The sequence below is a fragment of the Sturnus vulgaris genome, chromosome 3, assembly GCF_052056855.1.
Source record: "Sturnus vulgaris isolate bStuVul1 chromosome 3, bStuVul1.hap1, whole genome shotgun sequence".
NCBI lineage: Eukaryota > Metazoa > Chordata > Aves > Passeriformes > Sturnidae > Sturnus > Sturnus vulgaris.
The window spans coordinates 66,592,980-66,618,311 of NC_142245.1; the positions used below are offsets into that span (position 1 = coordinate 66,592,980).

Sequence of the window (25,332 nt, forward strand, 5' to 3'; positions counted from 1 at the left end):
AACATCAGCATCATAGCTTTATAGCCTGTCTCCCGGTGTCTATAAATCCCAGCTTTTACTACCTTTGTTTTCATCACGCCAATCAAAGGCTTGATTGCCCAAGGAATAAATTACCAGATAAATTGCTATTTGGAAATATCTCTCTCTCCTTGACAGTGCCTCTCTTCTTGTGACATTGTGTGTATACTCTGCAGTACTATTATGCAAGGTGTTGCAGAAATAATCCAGATTTCTGTGTGATGTCATAACATTGAAAAAGGATAACCTCTAGTGAGTGCAACATGAGTGTAATATGGAGATGGATAGAACAATGTATTGGACAAAGGAGAGTCAACTAATTTGTGGAGAAGAATGAGGGCAGTCTGCCTCATAACACAGCTTGATATGATGAGAAAGCATGTATTGGCAGAAAAGGTTAAAATTGTTAGTATATAACAGGCTTAGTGAAAGACACTATGGATTTGGGAGGATGTATGTGTGTGGCACACTGTAAATGCAGTACAGACGAGTTGAAGTTAAAACATGGTTTCAAGGAAATTTAATATCTAAATCTAAATACTTGAAATAACTTCAGAATATTTTAATTCCCTCTGGGGGAAGCAGTTTTATCTGCTGTGGAAAACTGTCTCTAACAGTATTTAAAACATCCTTCTTGAATAGTTATTAAATCTTCCACTGGCCTACACCAGGGTTGATCTAAAACCCTTTAGGATAAATATGACATGCATTACCACAGGCAGTCCTGAAAAATAAGTACATAGCTTTTAAAAAAAGTCCATGGGACCAGGTGCTAGTGTACAAGGGAGTGCTTAATGTACATTCTGTACCTGGTACAGCTGACATTCAAGAAGGCTGAAAAATGTCAGAGTAATACAACAAACAGAAACTAAAGATCATTTCACAAGTTTGGGTCATCTAGGGAATCAATACATTTATGTCTGATAGCATTAAGTGTGACTGGTCTCTGGTACTTCTCGAAATAGGTGGGTTTGGATATCAAATTGATCCACTTACAAACTCCTGTGCCTTTTAACTTATGTATACTCAGTTTTTTAAGAGTACTCTCTGAGGAACAGTTTCATGTACTAGCCTGAGCATTTTCATGGCCATAGGAAGCTTGAGTTACTATCCCCTCAGCTGAGATGGAGTTAAGTCATGCACTTTCTTTGGCCACTGCTTTAAAAGCTATGACTTCATGAAAAAGGTGGCTCCACACTTACAATTTGGAAAGCACTCCAGGCTTTCTGCAAGCACTTGAAGCGCGCTAATATCATATCTAACAAATCGAGTTCCTTGGGGTAGCCTGATGTAGGAATACTTCGCTTTCAAGTTTTTTAATGGAGGCAGGTATTTAGGCATGTATCTGCATCAATACAGAATCACTCTGGGCATGCAAAGAACAGAGCTTAAAGTTACCAAAGAAGCAACCTGATAGGTTCAAACATGTTTTCATGCCCCAAGTTTGTGCTCTGAGCAGAAAGGGAGGGGATAATAGATGTCTATGACATTTTAGATTTGTAGACAATTTGATGTGAGTTTCTTACATTGTTCCATTGAACCGAGTTGTCTTTGGATTGCACTGCTGGTGCCTAAAAGGGGTAACTTGGATTTTATCCTTAGTAAATGACCTATACCTTGATGACTGAAATATAAATAGTGCACTGATTTTCAATTCTGTTACCTAATTTGTAGGGGAGGTATTTTAGTTGTTTGTTGGGGTGTTTTTAAAGAGGAAAATTATGTGTTTCTAGGCTTCACAGTACTTTGCTTTCATCTTATGATGAATCTGACTGCCACATTCTGAGATAGTAATTATAGAGTACATGAAGATTTTAAATAATCAGAAGCATGTCCAAAAGTAAAGGTTAGGTACCACATTCACTTCTGATTTGTGCCTTCGTGCTCTCTTTCACTCTGATTTTGAAGGCATTTGGAGAAAGATATGTAGGAAGGTTTATTAAAAAATCCTGTTTTCCCTGATCAAAGCCAAATGAGAATCTTAAAATATAGGAAAATTTGGGTGTGAAACACTGAGCAAAAGTAGGGCACCATTTTCAGTCTTTTCGTGGAACCATGATGAAATAATACCAAATATTAAAAAACAAAAAGATGGAGTAAAAACTAGAAACTCTGAAAGTCCCAAGAGTTTAAAGCTACTTGGCAAACAAAGCTGTTGACTGCTATGAGTTTTTTGGTGAAACTGAAATCAAAGCATTTGCAATGAAGGTGTATTTTTACTGTTAAGCTTTGGCTTTCTGGTGGGACCAGTGTGATTTTTTTTTTGCCTAAAAGCACCACAAGCACTCTACACTTGCATGTTATTTTTGCATGACGGAGCAGAGATGTCATGTGGAAAAAAGGATATGCTCTAAAACTGATTTCCCACCAAAATGGTGCATGTACCACCACTATAAAAACTTCTCATTTACTCAAGTGATAATTTCAAAAACTCTTAAATTTTCTCCATCAAAAAAGCCTTGATGTACATCCTATTGAATATAAAATCCCCCAGAACTGACTTGAAGAGTTTAATTCTCAGCCCAATATATACACAGGCATAGCTCCCACAGCCTTCAGTCAAAGCCATGCTGATTTGTGGCAGGCAGCAACAGCTTCTTGGGTCTTCTGAAAGGATTTGAACATGTTTTGCTATGTGCCAGCAAGCATTTATGGCCTCACAGGTAGAGCTCCTGCAGGATCAAGCCTTTCAGGACAGAGTTCTTTTCTCTTGAGAGTCCTCTTGAGAGTTTACTTCTTCAAAAATCAGATTCTAGGAAAAGCTTTCTTTTCTTCATATTCTATTTTCCACTTTTTCGATCTTCATTTCATACCACGACACACTTAGACCAGTGCTGAATAATTCCCTGAGCTGCTTCTATTCCATTTTTAAATGAAATAGGGTGTTTGGCTACATTTCAGAAAATGTGTCATTTGATTCAACATCTTAATGCATTACCTCATCCTTATCTCTTTCTCATTGTCTCTTTGGGCTTGTCACTTAGAAGCTAATTCATATTAGGGCATGAAATTAATTTCAAATGCAGCAGGTATTCCCAGTCACTCCACATGCATCCCAGCAAACAAGGACAACTATGGGAAAAGGTGACCCTGTATTCACACTATGTCTGGAAAAAAGCTTGACAGCATTTGAGTTTCTACCTGTTCCTTCTTTCAAGCTACACAGGAAAGAAACCTGAACTCTGTTCTAATTTTGATGTGGAAGAGGTCTAAAAATGGACATGACATTGTCTGTGCCCTCTGACAGTTCCCCTGATCACCACTCCTCTCGCTCTCTCTCTCAGTTTAAAAGAGCACGGATGATTTCAGCTAACAGATTCCCTGTCAAGGCACAGGCAATGCCCTTGTACTCTCCTGCCTGCTTCCCTATCATACTGTAGCTTTTGATCTCTTGACAAAATACACTAAAGGCCATGATCATTGCATTGCTGGCTCCAGGATCTGCATCTTCCCCAAGTGGTGGTTCACAGGTGGTCTGGCCAGCTGAACCTTTGATACGTGCTTGTTGGTGGCTTCTGAATCATCCTGCTCACTCCACTACTTATACTTCCTGTGAGTTAATCACACAGAAGAAGCAATTCAGTTTGCTTTTCTCTTCGAGGCTTTTAGTGGCTGTAAAATCGAAGAATATGAGGTTTATGTGGATTTAAGCTTTATTCTATACTAAGCAATCAGATTTGGAAAAGTGTTCAAAACAACATTACATTGTCTGGGCATGATTCAAAGAATCCTCAAACCCGGATTCTGATGCCAAAGGCACTTGTGAATATTTAGCATAAACCTCACATTCAAATTCCTTGAATTTATAGTTTACTTGTATTTTCACTTCTTATTCAGCCAAAAAAAGTTCAGGATTTCCAACACTGCTTTTCAGCTATGGAAGAAATATACTCTTAATTAGCTTTGATCCTGTAAAACATTAACTGGTGCTCCTTTATTTTATTAGCTCTAATGCAAACTTCAGGCAAGTAAGGTGTAAAATACATTGGACACTACCTAGTGTTGCTCAGTTATTTAAAAATAATGTAAAGAGGCACTAGACTTATTTTAGAACAAGTAGCAATGAAATATTTTATGATTTCCCGAGACAATTTCCAGTATCTTAAAAATGTTTCTATTATTCACTTTTCCATGTAAATTGGAAGATGCCTGATTCTTTTGTGTTTTTATATATAAAATATCCAGATTGTATCTTTGAAGAAATTAGTACCCTAGCTTTTGTCCATCACACATATAATCTTTTAGCAAGGACTATACTTTTTGATAGCTGCCATTAAACTGTTATATAACACATCTAACGGCTTGCACTGAAGCAGACTTCTACATAAAAACTGCATTCGTTTTACTTAATGACAAGTTTTGCACTCTGATCTAATTATCGGATCCTAAACATCCTGTTTGGCTTGCTTGGCAATGCTGTGACAGCAGTGGGGGCTACAGGAGTGGCTTCTCTGAAAAGCAGCTAGAAGCTGACAGAGCCAATGGCAGTTTTCTCCAAGAGGGACCCACTGCTGGCCAAGGCTGATCTCATCAATGGCAGTGGTAGCACCTCTGGGATAACACAGCTAAGCAGGGAGAAAAAAAAAGCAACCCTATGCAACAGAGACTGCAGCCAGAGGGAGGAGTGAGAATATGTGAGAGTAGCAACTCTGCAGACACCAAGATCAGTGGAGAAAGAGAGGGAGGAGGTGCTCCAGGTGCCAGAGCAGAGATCCCCTTGCAGCTTGTGGTGCAGACCATGGTGAGAAATGATGTCCCTCTGCAGCCCATGGAGGCACATGGTGGAGCAGAGATCCACCTGCAGCATGTGCAGAACCCCATGCTGGAGCAGGTTTGCTGGCAGGATTGCAGCCCTGGAGGGGACCCACTCTGAATCTGCCTATTCCTGAAGGGCTGCACCCTGAGAAAAGGACCCATGCTGGGGCAGTTTATGAAGAACTACAGCCTGCAGAAAGGACTTACATTGGAGAAGTTGGTGGAGAAGTGTCTCCTAAGGGAGGGATCCCACACAGGAGCAGGGAAAGAATGTGAGTGATTTGACTGGTAATAAATTAAACTAATTTGCCCAAGCTGAGTCTGTTTTGCTTGTGAATGGTAACTGGTGAATGATCTGTCCCTTTTCTTGACCCACAAACCTCCCCTTATATTCCCTATTCCCTGGTCCAGCTGTGGAGGAGAGTAAGAGTGGTTTTGGTGGTCGCCTGGTGTCCAGACAGGGTCAAACCACCACAGACTTTTAGAAACTCAGATCTAATTAAGGAATCCTAAAAGAAGTGCTTGTATTTTCTCCAAGTACAATATAAAGTGAGAAAAACATTTCAGCAACCTAAAAACGTTTCCTCAAAGGACAAAATTATGTGGATAATGACAAGAACGTGATTATGAATGGTTTAGCACAGAGAAACAAAATGAAAGTCAGAATTCTTTTGCACAGTTTGGAAATATTGACTAATAAAAACAGTCCAATATTAAAGCATGTGTTTTACAAGTCAGCATTAAAAAGTACACAGAAGTCAGAGGCAGCAATTAGCTATTGGTTCACTGAAGCCAATGGATACCACACCACTGACCCCACTGGATCTATTATTACACCTCAAAAGAGGAAATCCTTTGAGTCCTTACCTGTACACTGGTAAGAGTCGTGTATTGATAAGCTTTGACTACCAGGTAGTTGGCTTCTATATCTATTATCCCCAGGATCATGTACTTCCACCATCTCCTCTTCAAAATTGCCAGCAAGTTTTCTTCTCCTGTGGTAGTAAACAAGAACAATTATGTAAGAGTTAGGTTTACATGCCCCAAATACCTGCCTGTCTAGAAAAATTACCGAGATCTCTCGCATTTACACTAAGTAGTTGAAAGCCACCATATACAAAGAGGTACTGCAAAGAACTGAAAACTAGCACATACTATTTGTCTAGCAGATATTAAAAGCCAGCCTGGCAAAGTAATATGTGAGGGTCAGACTGACACTTCACTTAAGATGTAAACACCAGCAAGAAAAACAAGTGCAGCTTGAGCAGACCAGGTATGTGTTCTTACCTTTAGTTTTATATATACACATATATGTACACATATAAAGTGCTAAAGAATGAAGCATTCTATACATTTATACTTTCTATACACACTGATAAAATGTTGTATGTTGCACATATCATGCAACCGTTTTTTGCCTGGGTGGGAGATTATCAGTATTTTTAAATATGAGGGAATATTAGAGCAGGAGAGTAACAGCATCACATTTGGGCATATGACAGATCCTGTTCCAAGGATGGTTATTCTGATCCTAGAGGTTCAAAGTATCAGACTTGTTTAGAGAAAGGCTGCACTGAGACCTATTTTGGGTGACAGTTGCTCTGCTCCCAGAATCTTTTTTCTGAAGTAGGCAGGTTTGCTGCCTTCTATGGGAACCCTGTCAATCACCCAGTATTTAATCTTTACCACTTGAAAAGTGACACTACAATGCAGCCTGCAGATCAAACCCACAACTTTCAAAAGGTCAAAGCATTCCTCGTGGTAGACTAGGGATTATTATTGTTCTCCATTCAAAAGCAAACAGCTCATTAATGAGGGTGGGCAAACCTGTAGCTTATTTGCATTACAGTAAGTTCCACACATGATGAGACCTCAGTGTGAAAGGGGGAGACTGTGACTGAACACTGTATGACTGGAGGTCTTTCAGAGTCTGTAGCCTAAAAAGCAATCTAAGGAGGGTTTACTTGTACTGCCAAAGTACTATAAATGGTATTTGAACTGTCTTTAAACTTTCAAAGCAAACCCCACTATCCTGAGATTTTTTCATATTGCTGTAGCTTTTCTAAGTGCCCGTGATCATCAAAATGGGTGACAGAAAACACAGAAGAAAAGGATCATTATTGCCCATTGCCACCAAAACTTGCTCAGGCTTCCCTATTTTCTTTCATCATTTTCCTTCATTTCATGTGTATTCGTTCCCTGGTTCACATGGACCTGGTGATATTTGGGCTGCTATACCATGGCAGAAACAGCAGGTTGTACGCAGCACAGGTATCTCAGATCTTGTAAAACTCAAACACAGAAAAACAGATAATTACTTCAAGATTTAATTCAAAAATCATAGCTGTTAAAACTTGGACCTGATGAGTGACTTGAATGGGTATTTACCTGAACAAAACATTTGAATAATTTCATGTTTGTTCATTAACAGGTGCTCACACATACACTCTTTCAGTGGGATATTATTAGGCAACAGCCTAATTATTTGTTACAGTGATAATGACATTGAGTGTAAAACTGTAAATGCTAAAAGTCTTCTTTTCCTTTCCTTCCTCCCTCCTCTCTTTCCTTGTCTCCCTCCCTTCTCCTTTTTCTCTCAATAAGCAGCAGGAAAATAGCAGAAACAAAGTGGTGAATAGAGTTATACTTAAGACAGTGAATAAAAAGTACATTTAATCATACCACACTTCCCTGTTACACTTAATAAATCCCATCCTTCAGACATAATTATGACTACATCTATGTACTTTTGTCATGATTTCAGCACACAGAACTATTTCCATTATTTTAAAAATATATTTAGGGAGATGTTTTTAAAAGGGAATTTGAGATTAGATGTCTTCATTTTTACTGAAATCAATGTAAACCACACAGATAAGTCCTTTATAGGTATTGAAACTGTACCTCAAGTTTTTATGCTGCCCAGACAATGCCTTTAAAGCATCAACTGGAAAACAACAATGCTGTGGTTAAAAAACAAAAATGTGGTTAACATTGCAGAGTAATTTTTCAATTTAATTGTAAAGATAAAGCTAAAAACCACAAAGATATCAAACTGCAGTCTCTATTTCAACAGTGGAAATCCCATGTGAATCCATTTTTGTTACAATAGGACCTTGATGGTACTCACAAAAGCAGAGAGGCTGCAGGCTCAAGAACTGCATTGGCAATAGTCTGCCTGGGCCAGGACTATGGACACAATTTAGAGTCTCTTGGTGCCTTTGGTTTGCCAGTGCTTTCTTCAATTTCCAGCCACAGATCACTGTGTTGCTCAGATGGGGCCAACTAACTTAGCTTTAAAAATAAATGTATGACCATGACTTCTGGCTAATGGGTAGAGTTTCAGGTGATGGGAATTAAATCTACAATTTAGACTGGCACATACAGTTCTCTCTTTTTGCTTTCTTGGTTCTTTCTTTGCTCTTGATGAAAATAAGAAAAATACTTGATATATGGTTACTTATCTTTGATATAGATCTCTGAGATATTCCAAACTGCAAAAGGGCAGTTTCTGCTGAGAATGCTGGGCAGGACAAAAAGCTCAGGAATCACTTCCAAAGTGGGATACCTTTTGGGGAGATAGGCAAAAGGAAGATGATCCTCTGCAGTGACTGTCAGTCCAACGCTATGGACAACCCAAGGCAGAGGCAGTGGAGCCCTGGTTTTGACAGGTGGCTGAAATGAAGTCACCACACTCAAATGTCCCAGTTTTGCAAAAAACACCTAATAAAAGGCAACAGTGGAAGATAACCTGGAGAAGGTGTGGGGCTGCCAGCAGGGCAGGACTTCTGAACAGCAATCACAGATGGCATCCTCAGTGAATTCAGACAATAAAGAGAATGGAAATGGGAGTTAAGGTGATAAGTGGGAAGCCTTGACTTGTGAAGACTAAAAGGAGAAGCAGAGAGAATCAAGAGCTTCATTCTAAGGTTCACATCCTGAATAGAAATAAACTTTGCCTAGAAATAAACATTGCCTTTGCATAAAAACAATGATGGGAACAAAACCATCACACTTTATTAAAAACAAAACAAAAAAGACAACCTGGGTTTTTAAAAATTTATTTCCCTCAATGATAACTCAAAGCAAACTAGTTATTCATGTTTTTTGAGTTGTAAGCATAGTAAACAAGATGTAGATGACTATACCAGAACCAACTGGCAAAGCATTTTAAAGGGTTTTCTTCAGGTTTTTTTTTTTTAACATGATTTGATTAGAATTAGAGAGATTATTTCAGATGATGTCTTTTTGTTATTATTGCAATACAGCTGTGACTAGGACTTTCAGCCAGTCATATAAACAAATATTAAACCATAAAGTGTGCAGGTTAGTTTAAGGGCAACATTTCCCATGAGACAAAGCACACACTGATGCCAGTGAACATGCATTTATGTAAGGGCACACAGTAATGCTGTCTTTAGACGCTGCCTTCTTTTTATGGAGGTCCTCCTTCAAAAAACAAGCCCCCCAACTTCTTTTAGCACTTGAGCTTCTGAAAATGTAGGTCTTCATATTCAGTCTAATCCAAATGTAATGCAGATTTAAAAGTAAGTTGCCTATTAAGAATGTTTCAAGATTCAGAAGTCTAGCATAGTCTTAATATAGAAAAATAAAAACCTTATCTTCTTGCTCCTTCTAGAAGGATATTTGAAGTTTCAATTTTTTTACTAATTTTGCAGTGAGAAACACTTGATCGTTATATATACAGAGGAGCTCTCAGTGTTCGGAAAAAAGCTACAGCTTTGTATCTGCTGGCTTGAATTAAAAATCAACAAATAAGCTGCTTTGTAGAAGAGATGGTTTTACATCTTGTAATAAGGATTTACCCCTGGGGGGTTACAAAATTAAAAATAAATTAGAGGGAAAATTGAATGAGGCTTTAGCTGTGCAGTGTCTACCAAATATACAAATATACACATACAAAACCCTTTTTGCATTCACCTACACAGCCACGGAGGTACAATATAAAAACCCAACAACCATTAAGACACAAATTCCCAATTATTTGTGTATGGGCTTGGAACACAGGTAGAATAACAGCACTGCTAGACCAGAAAATCAGCATATTGCTTCTCTTTCATCCACTGCAGTCTCTCTCTTTCACTTCAGATGACAACTTGCTTTTTAGATCAAGATCATGAAAGGAGCTGTGCTCTCCTTCTTCCTTACAGAGTTTAGCAGAGAGATCTAAATGAGTGCAGGAGATTTTCAAGGGGGAAGGCAGACTGGGGAGGGCTGCTCCTCCCCTGCCTTTCACAAGAGTGCCAGAGTCAAGTGCTGCGTGGTAAAGAAGCAAAAGTCTCACAAAGGATGAAGATTATACCAGGATTTACTTATTACCTCTCTGTTTGAAAAAAAATCTCAATTACAAATCAAAATTACAGGATAATTTTTTATTTTTAATTTTTGCCCATTACAGCCAGTCTTGCAGACTCAGAGCTTCACCAGTATGAACGTTGTTTCTCTGCAGACTTTGCAGACATCCAGCCCTGCTGCAGGACTGGGAAAGGAGGCAGTCAAATGGGGTTACACTGTGTAGGGGTAACACAGGTTTTTTACAAAGCCAAAAGGCTCCCATGCCCGAACAATAGGACTTTGCTTGTCTTCTGCTTGGTCAAGTAGCTGGCTCAGGAGACTGAAGGCCTGCTGTAGGAGACTTTTATCTCTGCACAAAACCTCAAAATAACTTTTCCTCTACATTACATCCTTTGTGTGACTTTACATCCTCTCACCCAAAAAGGTTTCTTATTTCCTCATATCCACTTGTATTACTGATGACTTCTTTATGGGAATACTGTGACTTAAAGGCAAAACACCAAGACTGCTAAATTATTTACACAATAGAGAAAATGTACTCTTACAGAAACACTCTACCAGTCCGGCTTCCCAAAACACCTGAAAACACTCTGTTCCCCTCAAAAACTGCTTACAGGCTGCACTGCTTTTTGTCCTATACCACGTTTTCAGCAAGCCTTTGGGAGACTATTCCCTTTTGCCTCCTCAGAACATCTGATCTTATCCATCCTGTTCTCATTCACAGCTCCCTCCTGCTTCCTCTCTCACAGTGGGAAAACTGCGTTGGTGTCACAGCCCTGAGTTGCTGCTGCAACCAGCTCTCAACACGTTCCTGTTCCTTGCCCTGTTCCAGCTGGTGCTTGTGGGGACTGCACAGTGAGCCAGGGCAAAAATCTGCCTAAAACTAAAGATTTGGGATCTTCAGATTAGGTTTTAGACTGTGTCCTGAGCAGTCTGCAACCTAATGAAAATTGTCATTCCTATTAACCATTCATAGATCAAGCAGATCCAACTGAAATTGAATACGTACCCTTTCTTTAAAAGAAAGAAAAGAATAAGGAAGTCAAGGAGTGTGTATCTTTCTCCATTCTCCATCAGTAATGTCTGAACACACTGATCCAATTTATACCTAATCTGACAGAGAGTGCAAAGATATTACATCCTATAGCTTTAATAGCTAACTGAGCAGAAGAAAGAAAACCTGACATTGCCACCACTGTGTATAGGCTTGGAGGTACTCACATGACTTACCAGGCACCAAAGTCGGGACTCTGCATCTTCTTACACACCAGCTCATTCCACAGGAGCCACAAATCTCTAAGAGATCAGGGAATGCCCCTTCTGGGGATCACCAAATTGCTACCTAGTAGCAGGCGCTGGTATGAAATATGAGCAAGGACTTTATCCAGGATATGGCACACATGGATGAAGGAGAACCCGTTTTTTTACAAGCTATGAAACCTAGAGATAGCTACTGAAAAAGAAACTTCCCTGCTGATAACTACCGAGAGGCTAGTACTATTAAGAGGAATAAGGCAATTGGTGAACAATTGAAAATAGGAGTGCTGCTGATTGTGGTACATACACACGCCAACCCTGAAAATTCTTGTTAGTTTTGCAACAAATTAATTGACATTTAAAAGAGCATTTTCAAGTGAATAGGATGGGAAGCTGATGATAAAGAAGCAATGCTGGCAGAATTAAAACTTCATCTGGAGTCAATAATGTTAACAAAAAATTTGTAAAATCCTAATAGCCAGCACTATTTCATGTCATTACCCAGGGCCAAGAGGAGAACTGGAGTTCAGAATACATTATGGCTGGCTGGCTCTAGACATAAATGGCTTTACAGATGCTCCTTGATTTCTAGAGGTATTCCAGCATTCTTCTGCATTTGAAGTCTGCAAACAGACACTCAGTCCTCTTGGAGTATTTATTTGTGGTACAGCCATGGGAAAATCTAGAAGAATTATCCCCCTTCCTTCCCTGACACCACTGTTGGTGAACTGGAATAAAATTTGCTAAACTTCTGAATTACATATTAAATATTATCTCTGGAGGAATATAGAAGCTTTGAAAACTTCTCATCACCATGGATAAAACCCTCACTTTAGAACAATCACAGATTATTCAAGAAGTGCCACTAATTACACATGAAGCAGAAAATGTAGGAGCTGTCACTAGTTAAAGCAATCGTGAGGCCATTCCAGGTCTCCAAGGTGACCAGCAGCAGAGGCCAAAGAGAAGCATGCAAGACACACCAATCCATTGTAGCTCCTTCATTGTTGGCCACAGCATGAGCACCTTGTTTTATGCTTGGCAGTAATTCCAAAGGGCTTATTCAAAATGAGTAAACCCAGTTAAGAATACAGAAAATGCAGGCATGAGCATAAAGAAATATGTGAAACACTATGGCTTCAAACAACAGTGAGAGCTGGTGCATTCATTTGCCTATGCCATGATACTTCCAGGAGTCATACACACCAGAAATCTTAGTGCTGCATCTGTAATGATCAAAACTACTAAAACCCCCCATTATTTATAGCCTTTGCAGCATGACAGGTGAAGTATGACACCAAAAGCATAAAACATCACTGAACCATGCTAATTGATTTGCATAACACATCACATTTCCACCATGTTAACTAGACATCTACAGGCAATTCTGCTGAAGAAACTGGCTATTCATTATCACATAATCCTTAATGAATTCTCAGAATGACCATTAAGATTAGACATGAAACCAGATATATTTTTAGATGATATGTTGATTGGAGCAGGTGATATTTTGTCACATACTCATCACGTATCTAAATCAACAAGATCTTGATGTAACCCTTGCAGATTTTGCAGTATCAGAATTATGCATCCATATGTCTACATAAAGGAGAAAGAGATGTGGGAGGCAACAGGAATCATGGAGAGCAGCCCTCCATCCTGCACTTCTTGCCTCCTGAGCTGACAGAACTGGACTAGAAAACCTTTACAATGGGGTTGGGAGTGTAGCATTTCTCACAAGAAAAATACAATTTTTCCATGATTCAAACTCTATAAAAAGACAACTTAGTAGGTTTACGAAGCACCTCTAACAGGTGCCTAATCAGAGTAGCCAACTTTTGGGGTTTTTTGCCATCTTGCACAAGCATGGTGGTGCATGACCAGCATGTAAGTGCAATCATGCCCAGAAGGTGGTGAAAGTTGATGCAATACAGTTCAAGCATTGTTTTACTCTAGCTAGAACATTAAATGATAATTGAATGATCAGTGTCTACCAATTTACCTTCAGTAAATTGGTGAAAGCAGCTTTGTATCAGGGACCAAAACTCACCAGGTCCTGGTCTTGCACAAAATAATGGCTGGAATACAAAGTGAAACCCAAAATCTACAGACAAAATAAGTGTTGTGTCCCTGATTTTGGAGGTAATCACTGTAGCTGTGCCACTGAAACAATGATGAGTTTGAGAGTAAGACTGATAAGCAGTTAGATGATGTGATAGCAAGCTGGAGGTCTGCAGTCCTCAAAAGTCTGTCAAAAGAGTACCTGCAGTGTATGTGTAAACTGAGAGATATTCCATCAGTGTTCATAAAGTGAACTATGAATCTGACAGTGCTACTGATGACTGGAGATTGTGCTCATGCAAAAGAGTAAAACTGAAGATAACATGCATTATCTTTCTATGGAAGAAAGTGATACCTAATGAAAGTATGATAGAGAAATGCAGTATCTCATAAAATATATACCATAAAGTAATGTAGTTTGGGTCCAGGTATCAAACATTATGAGAGCTAATGCCACCATGCTGCTGCTTAATCAGTGAAAGACTAGTATTACATTTGGTATTTGTTATCCTACTGTAATAAGGGAAACCCCACTAATTCATCCAGAAACTGAGCTGTGCATCTTGGAAATGCCAAGCATGATTTTAGGAAGAGCTGGTTCTAGGGGCAGAATCTGGAGCCAGTACATAAGCTGGTACTTCACAGAATGGTGGTTTGGTGCCCACTGGGGTTCTGATCCCAGGAAAACTAGCAGTTCTGGGAGGGCAAAAAGAGATCTGTGTGGGAGGCAGCTACTGGAAGATACAGCCAATATTTCCATTTTGGTTTCAGAATAAATGCAAGTAGATCACAATGGTATTAAGATCACTCCTGAAATAATCAGCTCTTGGTGTCTGTTATCCCAGGAAATCTCAGTCACTTTCTGCACATTCTTCTCTAACATGTGCTACTGAATCATACAGTGCTCATCAGGGTGCACTGAAAATTAAACTTCTCCCACTCCTCCTCACCAAGAATTCAAGAGAATGTGCATCTGAAAACACTGCTGAGAAGTATATAAACTTGACATAGCAGCTGTAATGAGTGATTGCACCTCTCTTGATTCCAGTTGATTGCCACAAAGCTCAAAAAATCTCCAGCAGTAAAAAAGCAGTGATACTTACAATGAAGAAACTTATAAAAAACAATTTCCTTTACCTTTATGATTCATAAGAAAATTGCTGAATCTGTCACTGGCATTTATCCTGCCTTGCCTGTGTTTTACGTGTATTGACCCAGTAGCCTTTCCACACTAATAAGAAGTAACACCTAACTAGAAATACATCCAATTCATTTGTAGGAGAGGAAATATTAATGTGCTAGTAAGATATTCTGGCTGATAAGAGCACCATGATATTCTGTAATGTGAAACTCAGGGTTAGAATAACAGGAACTTGCATCCTATGAAATTAACATCCAAGTAGAAATTCATCAACCGATCAGGTAGCCAACCATTAATGTGTGAATTATGGCCAAGTATCACAAGTATCACATGTATCACGTCCAGCTGGTTACTTACACACCAACAGAACCTTTACCATCTCATCATCTATTGTTTTATTCAGGAGAACATCTTTCTGTGCTTACAAGCATGCATATCTGACTCTGACACATATCCTCTGACATCAATACAGTTGTGCAAGGGTCATAATTTTTCTTCCTTTCTCCTATTCCACAGTTGAAGCCCAGAAGCAGTTCCATCACACATCAACTGTTCAACACATGAAAGAAGGGAGTTAATGCATAAGCTGCTAATAAAAGCAACAGAGCACTGAGGGCTGGGAAGCACAGAGAGAGCATTAGCTCAGCTGCTTAGAGCATGGTGCCAATAATTCTAGTGTTCTGGGTTTGATCCCTATGTGGACCATTCACCTAAGAGTTGGACTCAAAAATCCTTCCAGCTTGGAATATTTTGTGATTCTGTGTCTGATTTTTTATATTCTATATATGAGAGGGATGCATCCAATGCTGGGAAATGCATAAGCACGATGATTCAAGAGAAGGAAACCATTCCAAAAGTAGCGGTCACCTTAGCAATCCCATCTCTCAGAAAACCCATCAGCACAGGCAGAATGAAGGTATATCACACAAGATCAGGCAGCTAGAAAGGGTGAACAGGCTGTCTGACCCTCTCAGAGAAAAGATGTGTCAGTGTGGAAGACTCAAACTTCATCATAAAGGCCGTGACAGGTAAGTATGAAATCTGGTTTGTCAGCAACAGTAAAATATCTTCCGTGAGAGAAGTAGAATAATAACCTTTCAGGAAATGTAGTTAATAAAATAATTCCCATAGAACACTGGGTGGCATCTAGCATCAAGAAAAGCTTCTTGTAAAAACAGTGGATGGAATTTTTTATGGAAGAATATTTAAAGCTAAGAGTTCTGTAATCTATCAAACAAGAGTGAAGGTGTCATTAAACATCCCATAACTATTCCCATTCTTTGATACTCAAATATGCATTCACAGTTTTTTTATCATGACCCTTATTTTCTGTAGCCTTGTGCCCAGGTAGGGTAATCTGGGTGAGGATGAGTTACACCTGCTTTGTTCAGTGTGGCCATGGCTCCACAAAGTGCACAACAGCAGAGAGTTGGGGCTTTCTGTGATGTGGGAGCAGCACTGGGTGTCCCCAGGTTACACCTTCTACACTGAAATGTATTCCTGTGTGAAGGCTCAGCCCTTTCAGCCAACTTTACCACTGACAGTGAGACAAGCCATACATAAAATACATAAAAGACAAGCTCACATAAAATGTGATCAGAGGTTTCGGGTGAAATTTGTGCAGGGCAGCCCGGGTGAATTAGATCATTTGGGTTGTCCACACATTCGCGTGTTTCTAGTTGCAAGCACCAGGCTGAGCTCATATGAAACTCTGAAGAAGAAATTAATGTTTGAAGGCATAAAATTCAAGATGCCAGACAAATGGCAAAGGAAGAGAGAGAGAATGAAGGTAGCATGTGGACACAAATGTGCTGCTTGGACATATGCCTTCATCTGTTAAAACTACACATTCAGTACCTGCATAGGAATGGCTGCTTATCTACTTTGCTAGAGCTGATATTAGGCTCATGGAAGTAGGAACATCCCCAAAAGACCTGGGAGCCACACAAATTTATATGCTGGTCATGAGATCTCTACCAGCAAGTACTGTTGCTGACTGTAACCACAAGTGCACCAGTACGAGTTCAAAAAGCCCTTATTTCTATTTTGTTTTACTGCTCTCCATTTCTCTCTCTCTCCCTCTTAAGATTTTCATGGAAAACCACAGTCAGCTTTTCCATGGTCTGACAGAATGCATCAATTTATTATCCTGCTCTTTACCATCTTTCATGCACGTGTAGTCATACTCACATATTCTCAATAATTTTGTCCTGGTAATATTCAGCATTTGCATAGAAGATCTTTGCTACTCCTAAGCGAGCTAGAAGACAACTTCAATTGGATGATTTAGGTTGTTTATGGGGTTAATAACAATTTGGTTTGGTTTTAAGCATATAGATTTTTTTCCCTAGATAGGAAAAAGTAATAAGCCATTTTTAGTTCAAAAAACAGAAACCATCAATGCTGTCTTGTGCTGTGACAGCAAAAGACTACAGAGCTCTCCTGACAAGCTCTCCAATTTTTGGTCTCTTCTTATGCCTTGCTCTATTTAATGTTGCTGAAGAGGAATGCATAATATCTGGTCATAAAAATACAAAATTTCTCCTTTAGGAGAAAGAATGGGCTAATATAGTTGATCTGTATGATACATACGTCACCTTTACAATTGTATCCAAGACAGATAACATCCAGGAAAAATAGCTTTAAGTAAACAAAGAAACAAACAAAATGCTTCAATATGTAGGTCCAGGAAAGCATATGCTTTACCATATGTGTAGTCAAGATATTGAACTACATAGGCTCATTTACTGCCAAATTCTGAATTTCTTAAATGCACAAGATTCATAATAACTAATCGGCTCTGCTGAGATCTGTCATGCATCTCCTCTAAAAAATTCCCGCTTCAAAATAAATGACTGCATTTATAACTGCTTTCTTGTTTACATAATTTGCAAATAGGAAAGGCTAAAAAAATCTTCCTGGGATTCAGACTTCTGCATCAATTTCCCCAGTCAAAAAACAATAAAATTTGCTTAGACAAAATGAATATATTTTTATAATTGACTACTGTCTCCAGTGAGAAGAACATGTAAACATGTTTCCATTAGAATTCTGATATATTTGTTTTACAAGTTTGAGATTTCATTTTGATTTTTAGTTGATTGATTTTGCATGGTTTTATTTTATTTACATACTTTTTAATAATTTCAGAGGTCAGGAGAAGCAATGTGAACTGATGGGTTCATGGTCTGATATTTGTAACATAAAAGGTGTCAATAGAATAGTTGAAATATTTAGTATTTTTATTACATCATTTTTATAAACCATAAAATAAATAGAGGTATTTTGATTTCAAAAAGAAGGTAAGATGTATCAAAATAAATAAAATAATATTGTAACTAATCATTAGTTACAATATATAGAGAATATATTCTGAGATGTGGCTTCATGTTCTCAGTTCTTGCTTCAAACCTTCTGCCTTCCAGCATGCAGTCCTCTGTCGGAGAAAAGGGCTAAGGCACATGGATGGCTTCACCCAGGCAGGAACGATATAATTCATGCACCATTCTTTATCATCTTATAGATATCATATTCACCTACTGCAAGGACAGTGTCAGGTAGAGAATTCAGACTAAATATTGGAATGGAGTCTCTTTTGAAGAAGAGTTTGATACCAACAGGCCTTTAATAGCTCTTGCAATCAGTATTTTGTCAGCTGGAAACACACATGCAGATGCTTCCAAGTGTTGGTTTGATTTGCGGTCTGAAAAATTCCAGCATTCAAATGCAAAATACTCCCCAAAATAATTATGCTCTCTCCTCCTTTTTCCAGTTCACCTTGCATATTACTCCCCCATTTGTACTTTTTCCCTACACGCCCACTGCAGTTTTACCTTTGCTTTTTCAAACTATTTTGCTGCATTCAAATATGAATGTATCCCACATTCCCACGCCTACCCTTGTGGTTAGCCTGCAGCCACTGAGGCTTACACCTTCCACCACGCCACCATTGGACTGTTTGGCATCAGCCTTGAGCCTGCTATTTCACCTTCTGTGTCAGGAGCTGGCCTTTTTGGTCAAGCCTTTATGGTCATGCTCACCAACTCAGCAGATTTACTTGCCCCCAAAGGAAAAGAGCAGGGCTGGCTGTGCCCAGCTTCTACAAGAAAACAGGAAATCCCCTCTCCTCTGACAGTTTAATTGACAACCATCTAGGACCCTTTCCAACAATTATATAAAAAATAAAGTTTTCCAGACAGCAGAAGTTACGTGGGCATGTCTCTGAGCAACCTCATCTAGCTGAAGATGTCCCTGACCATTGCAGGGGGCTTGGACAAGATGGACCTTTAAGGTCCCTTCCAACCTGGACTGTTTGATGGTTCTAGGATTCCAAGTGACTCAGCTATTCTCAATATTCTCAGCACCTGGTACATTACAAAGGCCCTGGCTACCTCTTGTCACCTTCCTCACCAATACTGCTGCTCTCAAAGGCCAGAGAAAGCTAGTCAGCCCCAGCAATAAACACAACATAAAAATTTGGATTTTGGTATGTAATTTTAAGAGCTGCTTTACTGATACAGGAGTTTCACTCACCTCATTGCAAAATACCAGTAGGTGCTTAAAGAGCAAGACACAGGACTGGATGAAAGGAATATCCCTCCCATCATAAGCCTGCCTCTCCTTTGTCTATAAAAGAGAAAATGTAAGCTGAAAAAGGAACTGCAAGACCAAGGAGTTGCAGTTGGGACTGGACTTGGGAAGCATCCAGGAGTAAAGTTCCTGCATAACTACAGGACTACTGAAATGCTAATCTGGCATGCCTTCAGTATTTTTATTCTTTGCATTTCTACTCCAGTAAAAGATAGTTGGTTTTTCTTTTCCCTTAATCACTGCTTCATACTGTAGCATGAAAATTTAGAAACCTGGGGTTTCACACATAAACTTAATTTAGATGGGAGTGAAGGGAGGTGAAGGGTACTGCCTGTGATCTGAAAGGTGAGTGGAGTGGTAATTATACAGAGAGAACTGAATAACCACATTTTAAACACCACTACCTTCAGCTGAACCACACTATAATTTCATCATATGAAATGAATGCAAGCTTTCCCATCCAGCTATTCCTATTTTGCAATCTTGTTTTCTTTGAAGCTGGTGTGAATATGAGGAAATCAAGCAAGGGGCAGCCCAAGTTCCCAGGCTTCTGGACTAAAAAGGGGAAATTGCTCATTATATGGGTTATATGGGAAATCTTCATTTGGAACATGCAGGTAATTAACGTCTTGCCGGGTGAATTTCTCAGGTCATCAATCTTCTAAATATGTGAAAAAAACATCTTTCAATTTTCCCTTTGCATCTCCTTGCACCACAGCTGTTCCTGTGGAAATGTGTCATTCCTGACTTTCCAGCAGTGCCTGTATGAAAAGACCACTGAGGCCCGAAGCCTTATACTCACCCGGGGTTTGGAAAGTTTTTCTGCTATTTTCTGCAATAGATGGAACTTCTAATGGCATGTTGTCAGCCTAGTGTGTCCTCGGACAAGGGTTTGCTCTGCAAAGTCTCTTCCTCCATACTGGTCCCACTGCCACCTGTCTGCAGGAGCTGCCTGTCTCCATGCCCTGCAAGACACCACTCCTGACAGCTCCCCCATCCAACCCTTTCCTAATTTTATAAATGACACCTCAAAAAATGCCCTATGCTCCTATTCATGTTTAATTCCTCCTCCTTAGACAAGCAAGGCAGCTCATGAGGGCTCCCATTGACATTCCCTGAGCTCTCATTTCTCATCCACTCCATGTCCAGCACTTCAACACAAGGCAGAGACTGAGAAAAGGAACAAGTGTCTACCCAAATATTGCTATGCCTGCTTTACAGTTTTACTTTCTATGTATCTGCTTGACCATCAGCCTGAGCAGCAAGGTGCAATTTAAATGAACTGTTGTCATTTATACATGAGCTGCCGTTTAGCTGCTCATTAGAGGAACGAAGCTTTAAAAGATTGTGATGAGTCTGTTAGCTTCCCTTAATAACATCTTTCAAAACCAGCAGTCATATTGTTCTAAAAAAACCCCTTTGTACTTCAAATTCTCATCAACTCTATCAGTCCTAAGAGCATTAGCCAAGGTTTGAGCAGTTCATCATCTCAATTACATTCATTTACATGCTATTGTGCTTGACACTGGATAATAAGGGCTTATTCAGCAATACTTCATTTTTTGATCTGGTAAATTTACTACAGGCCTTATTCTTTAAATTAATTTTATTTTATGGTTTTTTGCTTTTTTTTTTCCCATCACTTGCTTTCTTTTCTTGCAGCTTATGGCAGCTCAGACCTTTGAATGTAAAATAGTAGGGGTAACATTGATCTTTCAGTTATTATCTTTCCTGCTCTGGTTCTCTTGACCAAAGGCTCCCACTCCAATAACAAAATGACCTTCTCTTTCCTTCAGACATGGTGCAAAAGCTTTTATATATAGGCGCCATTTACTGGATGACAGACATCAGTCATATTTCCAGTGTTGGTTCTATTATCACCAAACACAGAAAACTGGCAGTGGGACTGGAAAAGATCATGTTTTCCCACCGAGATTCACACCCATGTATGGTCCAATTTATCAGTATGAACTTGCCATGATACATGGGTCCCCTCTGGAAAATGTCCATCTGAACCTTGGAAATGTTTGTGATCTGCTGGTGTTGTTTAGCAGCTGCCTGCACCAGGCTCATGCTGTGGCCATCACCAGCCTTTGGGGGTACTACAGGCAGCTGTTCAGGCTCTGTAAATTAAATTGGTAGAAAAGGACACTGGTTTAGGTATATGGCTGATATTCTCTTCTCCTCTCAAGATAAATAGCCCAGTAACTATGGAAAAGGCAGCTTCCCTTTGGGTTTTATGGAAAACAAACTTATTTTAACATCAGCATAATTAAGGTAAAGCCTTTCCATAAAATACACATCAGTGCATTTAATTGAAACAGATCATTTGTCTAGCTAAATCAGTAAATGTCAAGTGCTAGCTTCTACAGAATAAATATATACAGAAACACTGAGCCTGGGAAGGGGCAGCAATTATTTTTTCTACCATTAGCCTGCAGTACCATGTATGTGACCAAGCAGTGGCTTTTGAGGCACCTTCATCCTCTTTCCCTACAGGTATGTTTGAAGGAAATGGAAAAGTGATCCCATGATCATTACATGATAGAATCTGAGATTGAGTGGGGAAGCAAATTATCTGGTCTTTATGATTACCTCCTCTTCTACAGCCAAGAATTAAAAATACATTTAGATTACTTCACATTTGGAATGGTCCTGTTACAAAAAATAAAGACAAGTGAATTGCATCTGCTAGGTCCAGCTTCCCATCCCCCATCCCAGAAAATCACCAACCCAAATGTCATTTGTCTGTGTTGGCTGTCACAGAAGGCAAACCGTATGTTACATTCCCAGTGTCCGTACACTTCTGCAGCTTCCAAACAGCCGACTGCCCCGAACGGCTGTTGGCCAGATTTTGGTTCTCTTCCAGCACTGACAGGCAGAGAGGGTAGGAGATGTCCTGCTGCTACTCTCCTTTCATTTAGAAAATGGAGAGGCTGTCTGGCTGCCAACTTGTCAGTGCAAATAAGTTCCCTCTGCAGACTTTATCAGATGAATCCCAATGTGAAAACTTTTTACATATGAATTGCTTTGCAAGGAAGGCTCCACTCTTTTCAGAACAAATAAGGAAAAGAACATAAAGGAAGTGAAAAAGTAAAGAACCTGCACTGAAAGGTCACTTCAAAGGAACAAAAGTCCACATGGCCTCTTTCTCCAGTTCTCTGTCTTTCCTTTTTCACAATTGGCTCTCCAGCACCTACATGCTGCTCCCCTAACTGCAGCATCTTAGTCACCACAAGCCTCATCAGTGTACGATTAATTACTCCTGTTAATTAAAGGAGGAAGGCTGAAGGAACTACAGTGCCCAGCAGATCAGTAAGGGAAGCTCTTACTCTCACCAGGCCAGAAGCCCACTGACAGGCTGCTAGGTGAGCAAAGACAAGAAGAGCTCATAGCTATCCAATTTTCAGCAGCCCAGGCAGAATGGCCAGCTGAAAGGAGTATCAGTCTGTAAAAGACAAACACTTGTCCTGGAAAATCACCAGCACTGCAAATGGTAGCCAGAACTGTGGTTATATTAAATCAATATTGTCAGTTACATTATTAAATATTAATCTAAGATATTAAAAAAGGGAGCATTCCTCTGCCTCTGCCAGAGACAGCTTGTGTAATCACACACAAATCACTTCATTTCAGTCCCTCTCCAATTCCCATCTGTAAAACATAATATTTTCAACCACTTTAAGCAAGCTCGTCTCTCTGGGCAGGGTCGCTGGCCACCTCTCATAATACACAGCCCCAGCCTCACAGAGACATGCACCTCCAGAAGCCACTGTCGTGTTACAGAAGAGAGAGACACAAAGCTCCAGGTCTCACCAGCTCTTGCTGGTTGCAAAGCCGGGAGAGCTTGGGCTAAAAAGAGCAAAAGGGTAGTACTTTAGGTAATTTTTTTTCTTAAAATCAGCTGACTCAGTGTCCTCAGCCACTGAAAACAGCTGTTGAGACAGACACCGAAGTGTTATTAGCTGTCTTGGAGGATTCACAGTGCTAAGGGAAAGCAATGCAAGAACGAATGACAGTGACACAGAGTTGTCAAAAAAAGCCCCATGCAGGACCACACTTATCTCTGTCACAGAAAAAGGAGTGTTAAGGACAGGAGAGAGGCACCAGATAGCACATTTAGAGGTTCCCTGCTCAAGCAGGGTCTTGCTAGAGCATGTCGCTTAGGATTGCATCTAGATGGCTCCTGAGTGATATTCTGACCTAATGACAGGTATATATTAAAGAACATAGACAACAAGTGCAAGTAAACCACAAAAATGTCACCTCAGCACATACATCCTATTTCTGCTAACAGTTTTTTAGCACCCCAGAATACTGCTGAAGCCTAAACTCCTTATTAACTTTAAGCCCTTGCCTAAATTGCCTGCTGAATTGAGATGAGCTGATGAAATGTGATCCCAGAATATAATAACTGAAGGACAAGGAAGCTTTGAACCCAGACAGTCATGGAGAAATCTTGTTCTTTAAGGTCTTGAGAAATTCTGTTACCATATTTATTTCTGTCTTCCTAAGAACATGCTGTGGATGGCAAGCCAAGTGAAGTGACAGTGGCTCAGCTGTAAAGTGGTAAAGTGGTGTCCGGGTCTGACTGCACATGACCCAAGCAGATAGCTTGGATAGCAATGCATAGAATAACTCTACAATAATGCCTGCTCGTGGTGATAATTACAGGTCTCTAGGAATGAAGTCTGTGTTTTCCAAAATTTTATGATTTTATGGTGGATTCTTAGCCATACATTAAGAATTTGTAGAGAAAGAAAACATGTGAAAAAAGGGACACTGTTGATGGGTCACTGTTATTTTCTTTACTATGGCTGATCCTGTCCATTAAAATAAACTCAAAGCTGAACAGAAACAAGCAAGCTAATGTCTGTAATACAATAATTACCAGCAGAGCATTTACTTCATAAATCTGCATGTGAGAGGTCTAAATCATAAAAGACAGATTAGTTTTCATTGCTTCTAACATGACAATTTCAATGGCCAATTATTTTTCTAATGTGTTTGCCATAGGCATCGCACAGAATTTATGTCACTTCTTTAGGCCAAGACTCTCACAAACACATTCTGAAATTAGGGAAACCTTATGAATGTTCTGCATTGAAATTAAGTGGTGAGATCCAGCAGCTATTGTGCAGTTTTCCCTTCCACCATCTCCATGTTATTCCCAACCTGGAATGCTATGAAAGGCAATAGCCAAATCATTCTCCTGTGGGACTGCAGTCTTTAATTGGGAATGGGACTGATTTCCTTCATGGCTGTTCTCAGAGGAGGGAAAGCCCCAACTCAACTCTTGCTTTCCCCAAGGGAGTGAAAAAGAGAAGGGAGCCAGGGTGAACAATAGCTTCAATCAGCCACACACGCATGAAACAAAAGGAATTTTTTTTTGCTGCACAGCCAGAAGAGGAGGGGTCTGACTGGCATTCAGACTTTGCAGCATCTCACTGTGGGAGAGAGGTCTTCTGCAGTCATTACTCTCCTATGGTGCTTGTTATTGACAGCGCTTTCAGCTGACTCTGGCAGAGAATAAAAGTATCCCTCTCAGTAATATCATTCACTTTCCCTGCTTGCTGTTCCCCCTGTCTGTGCCTCTTCCAGAGCACATGTGCAGCTGACACTGAGTGAACATGGTGACCCCCTTTTGAATATGCATAAATGCTAAGGATTGTCTGATTTTTTTTTTCTCTGCTGCCATGGCTGACTGAAGCAATAGCCTGGCCAGCATTTTGCTTATGAAAGAATGCACCAGTTTGCAACTGTTAGCCCACAGATGTCCAGCTCATAAGTCTGGCATCCAGGCTTGTATTTAGTCTCATAAGCAATTTAGAAAGGATATAGTTAAAACTGATGAGAATTGATGGTCAAATAATGTGCATCTACTTTTATTTTCTTAAAACAGTTGAGAGACACATGGATGTGCTGAGCATGGACTAGATAGCAGGGAGAAGAAAATTAATGGTACCAAATTATTTTTTAGAATTTAGCTCTGTAGTGCTTGGCAGTCAGTGTGCACATCTGAAGTATACTGGATGTAAATGCAGATTAAAGAACAGGCTTTAATCCCACTGGAGCTATGTAGATCCAACACTGCTGAGCTTCTGTAGTTATACACATGAAAAAGGCAGATTCACCATCTCCATTCCTTTAAAATTAAAATGGGGGTGTCCTCACAATGATAAGAGTAAACATAA

General features: G+C 39.7%; 1 protein-coding gene across 2 annotated transcripts in view; it reads right to left on the reverse strand.

Moving 5' to 3' along the window:
- The window catches only part of SLC35F1 (solute carrier family 35 member F1), a 220,147-nt gene that overhangs the window by 42,367 nt on the left and 152,448 nt on the right, over nt 1-25,332 (reverse strand). For both annotated transcript variants that reach the window (XM_014876731.2, XM_088161886.1), the window contains exon 3: nt 5,641-5,768. In XM_014876731.2, coding sequence (XP_014732217.1) covers nt 5,641-5,768 — 128 coding nt within the window. The remainder of the gene's footprint in view (nt 1-5,640; nt 5,769-25,332) is intronic.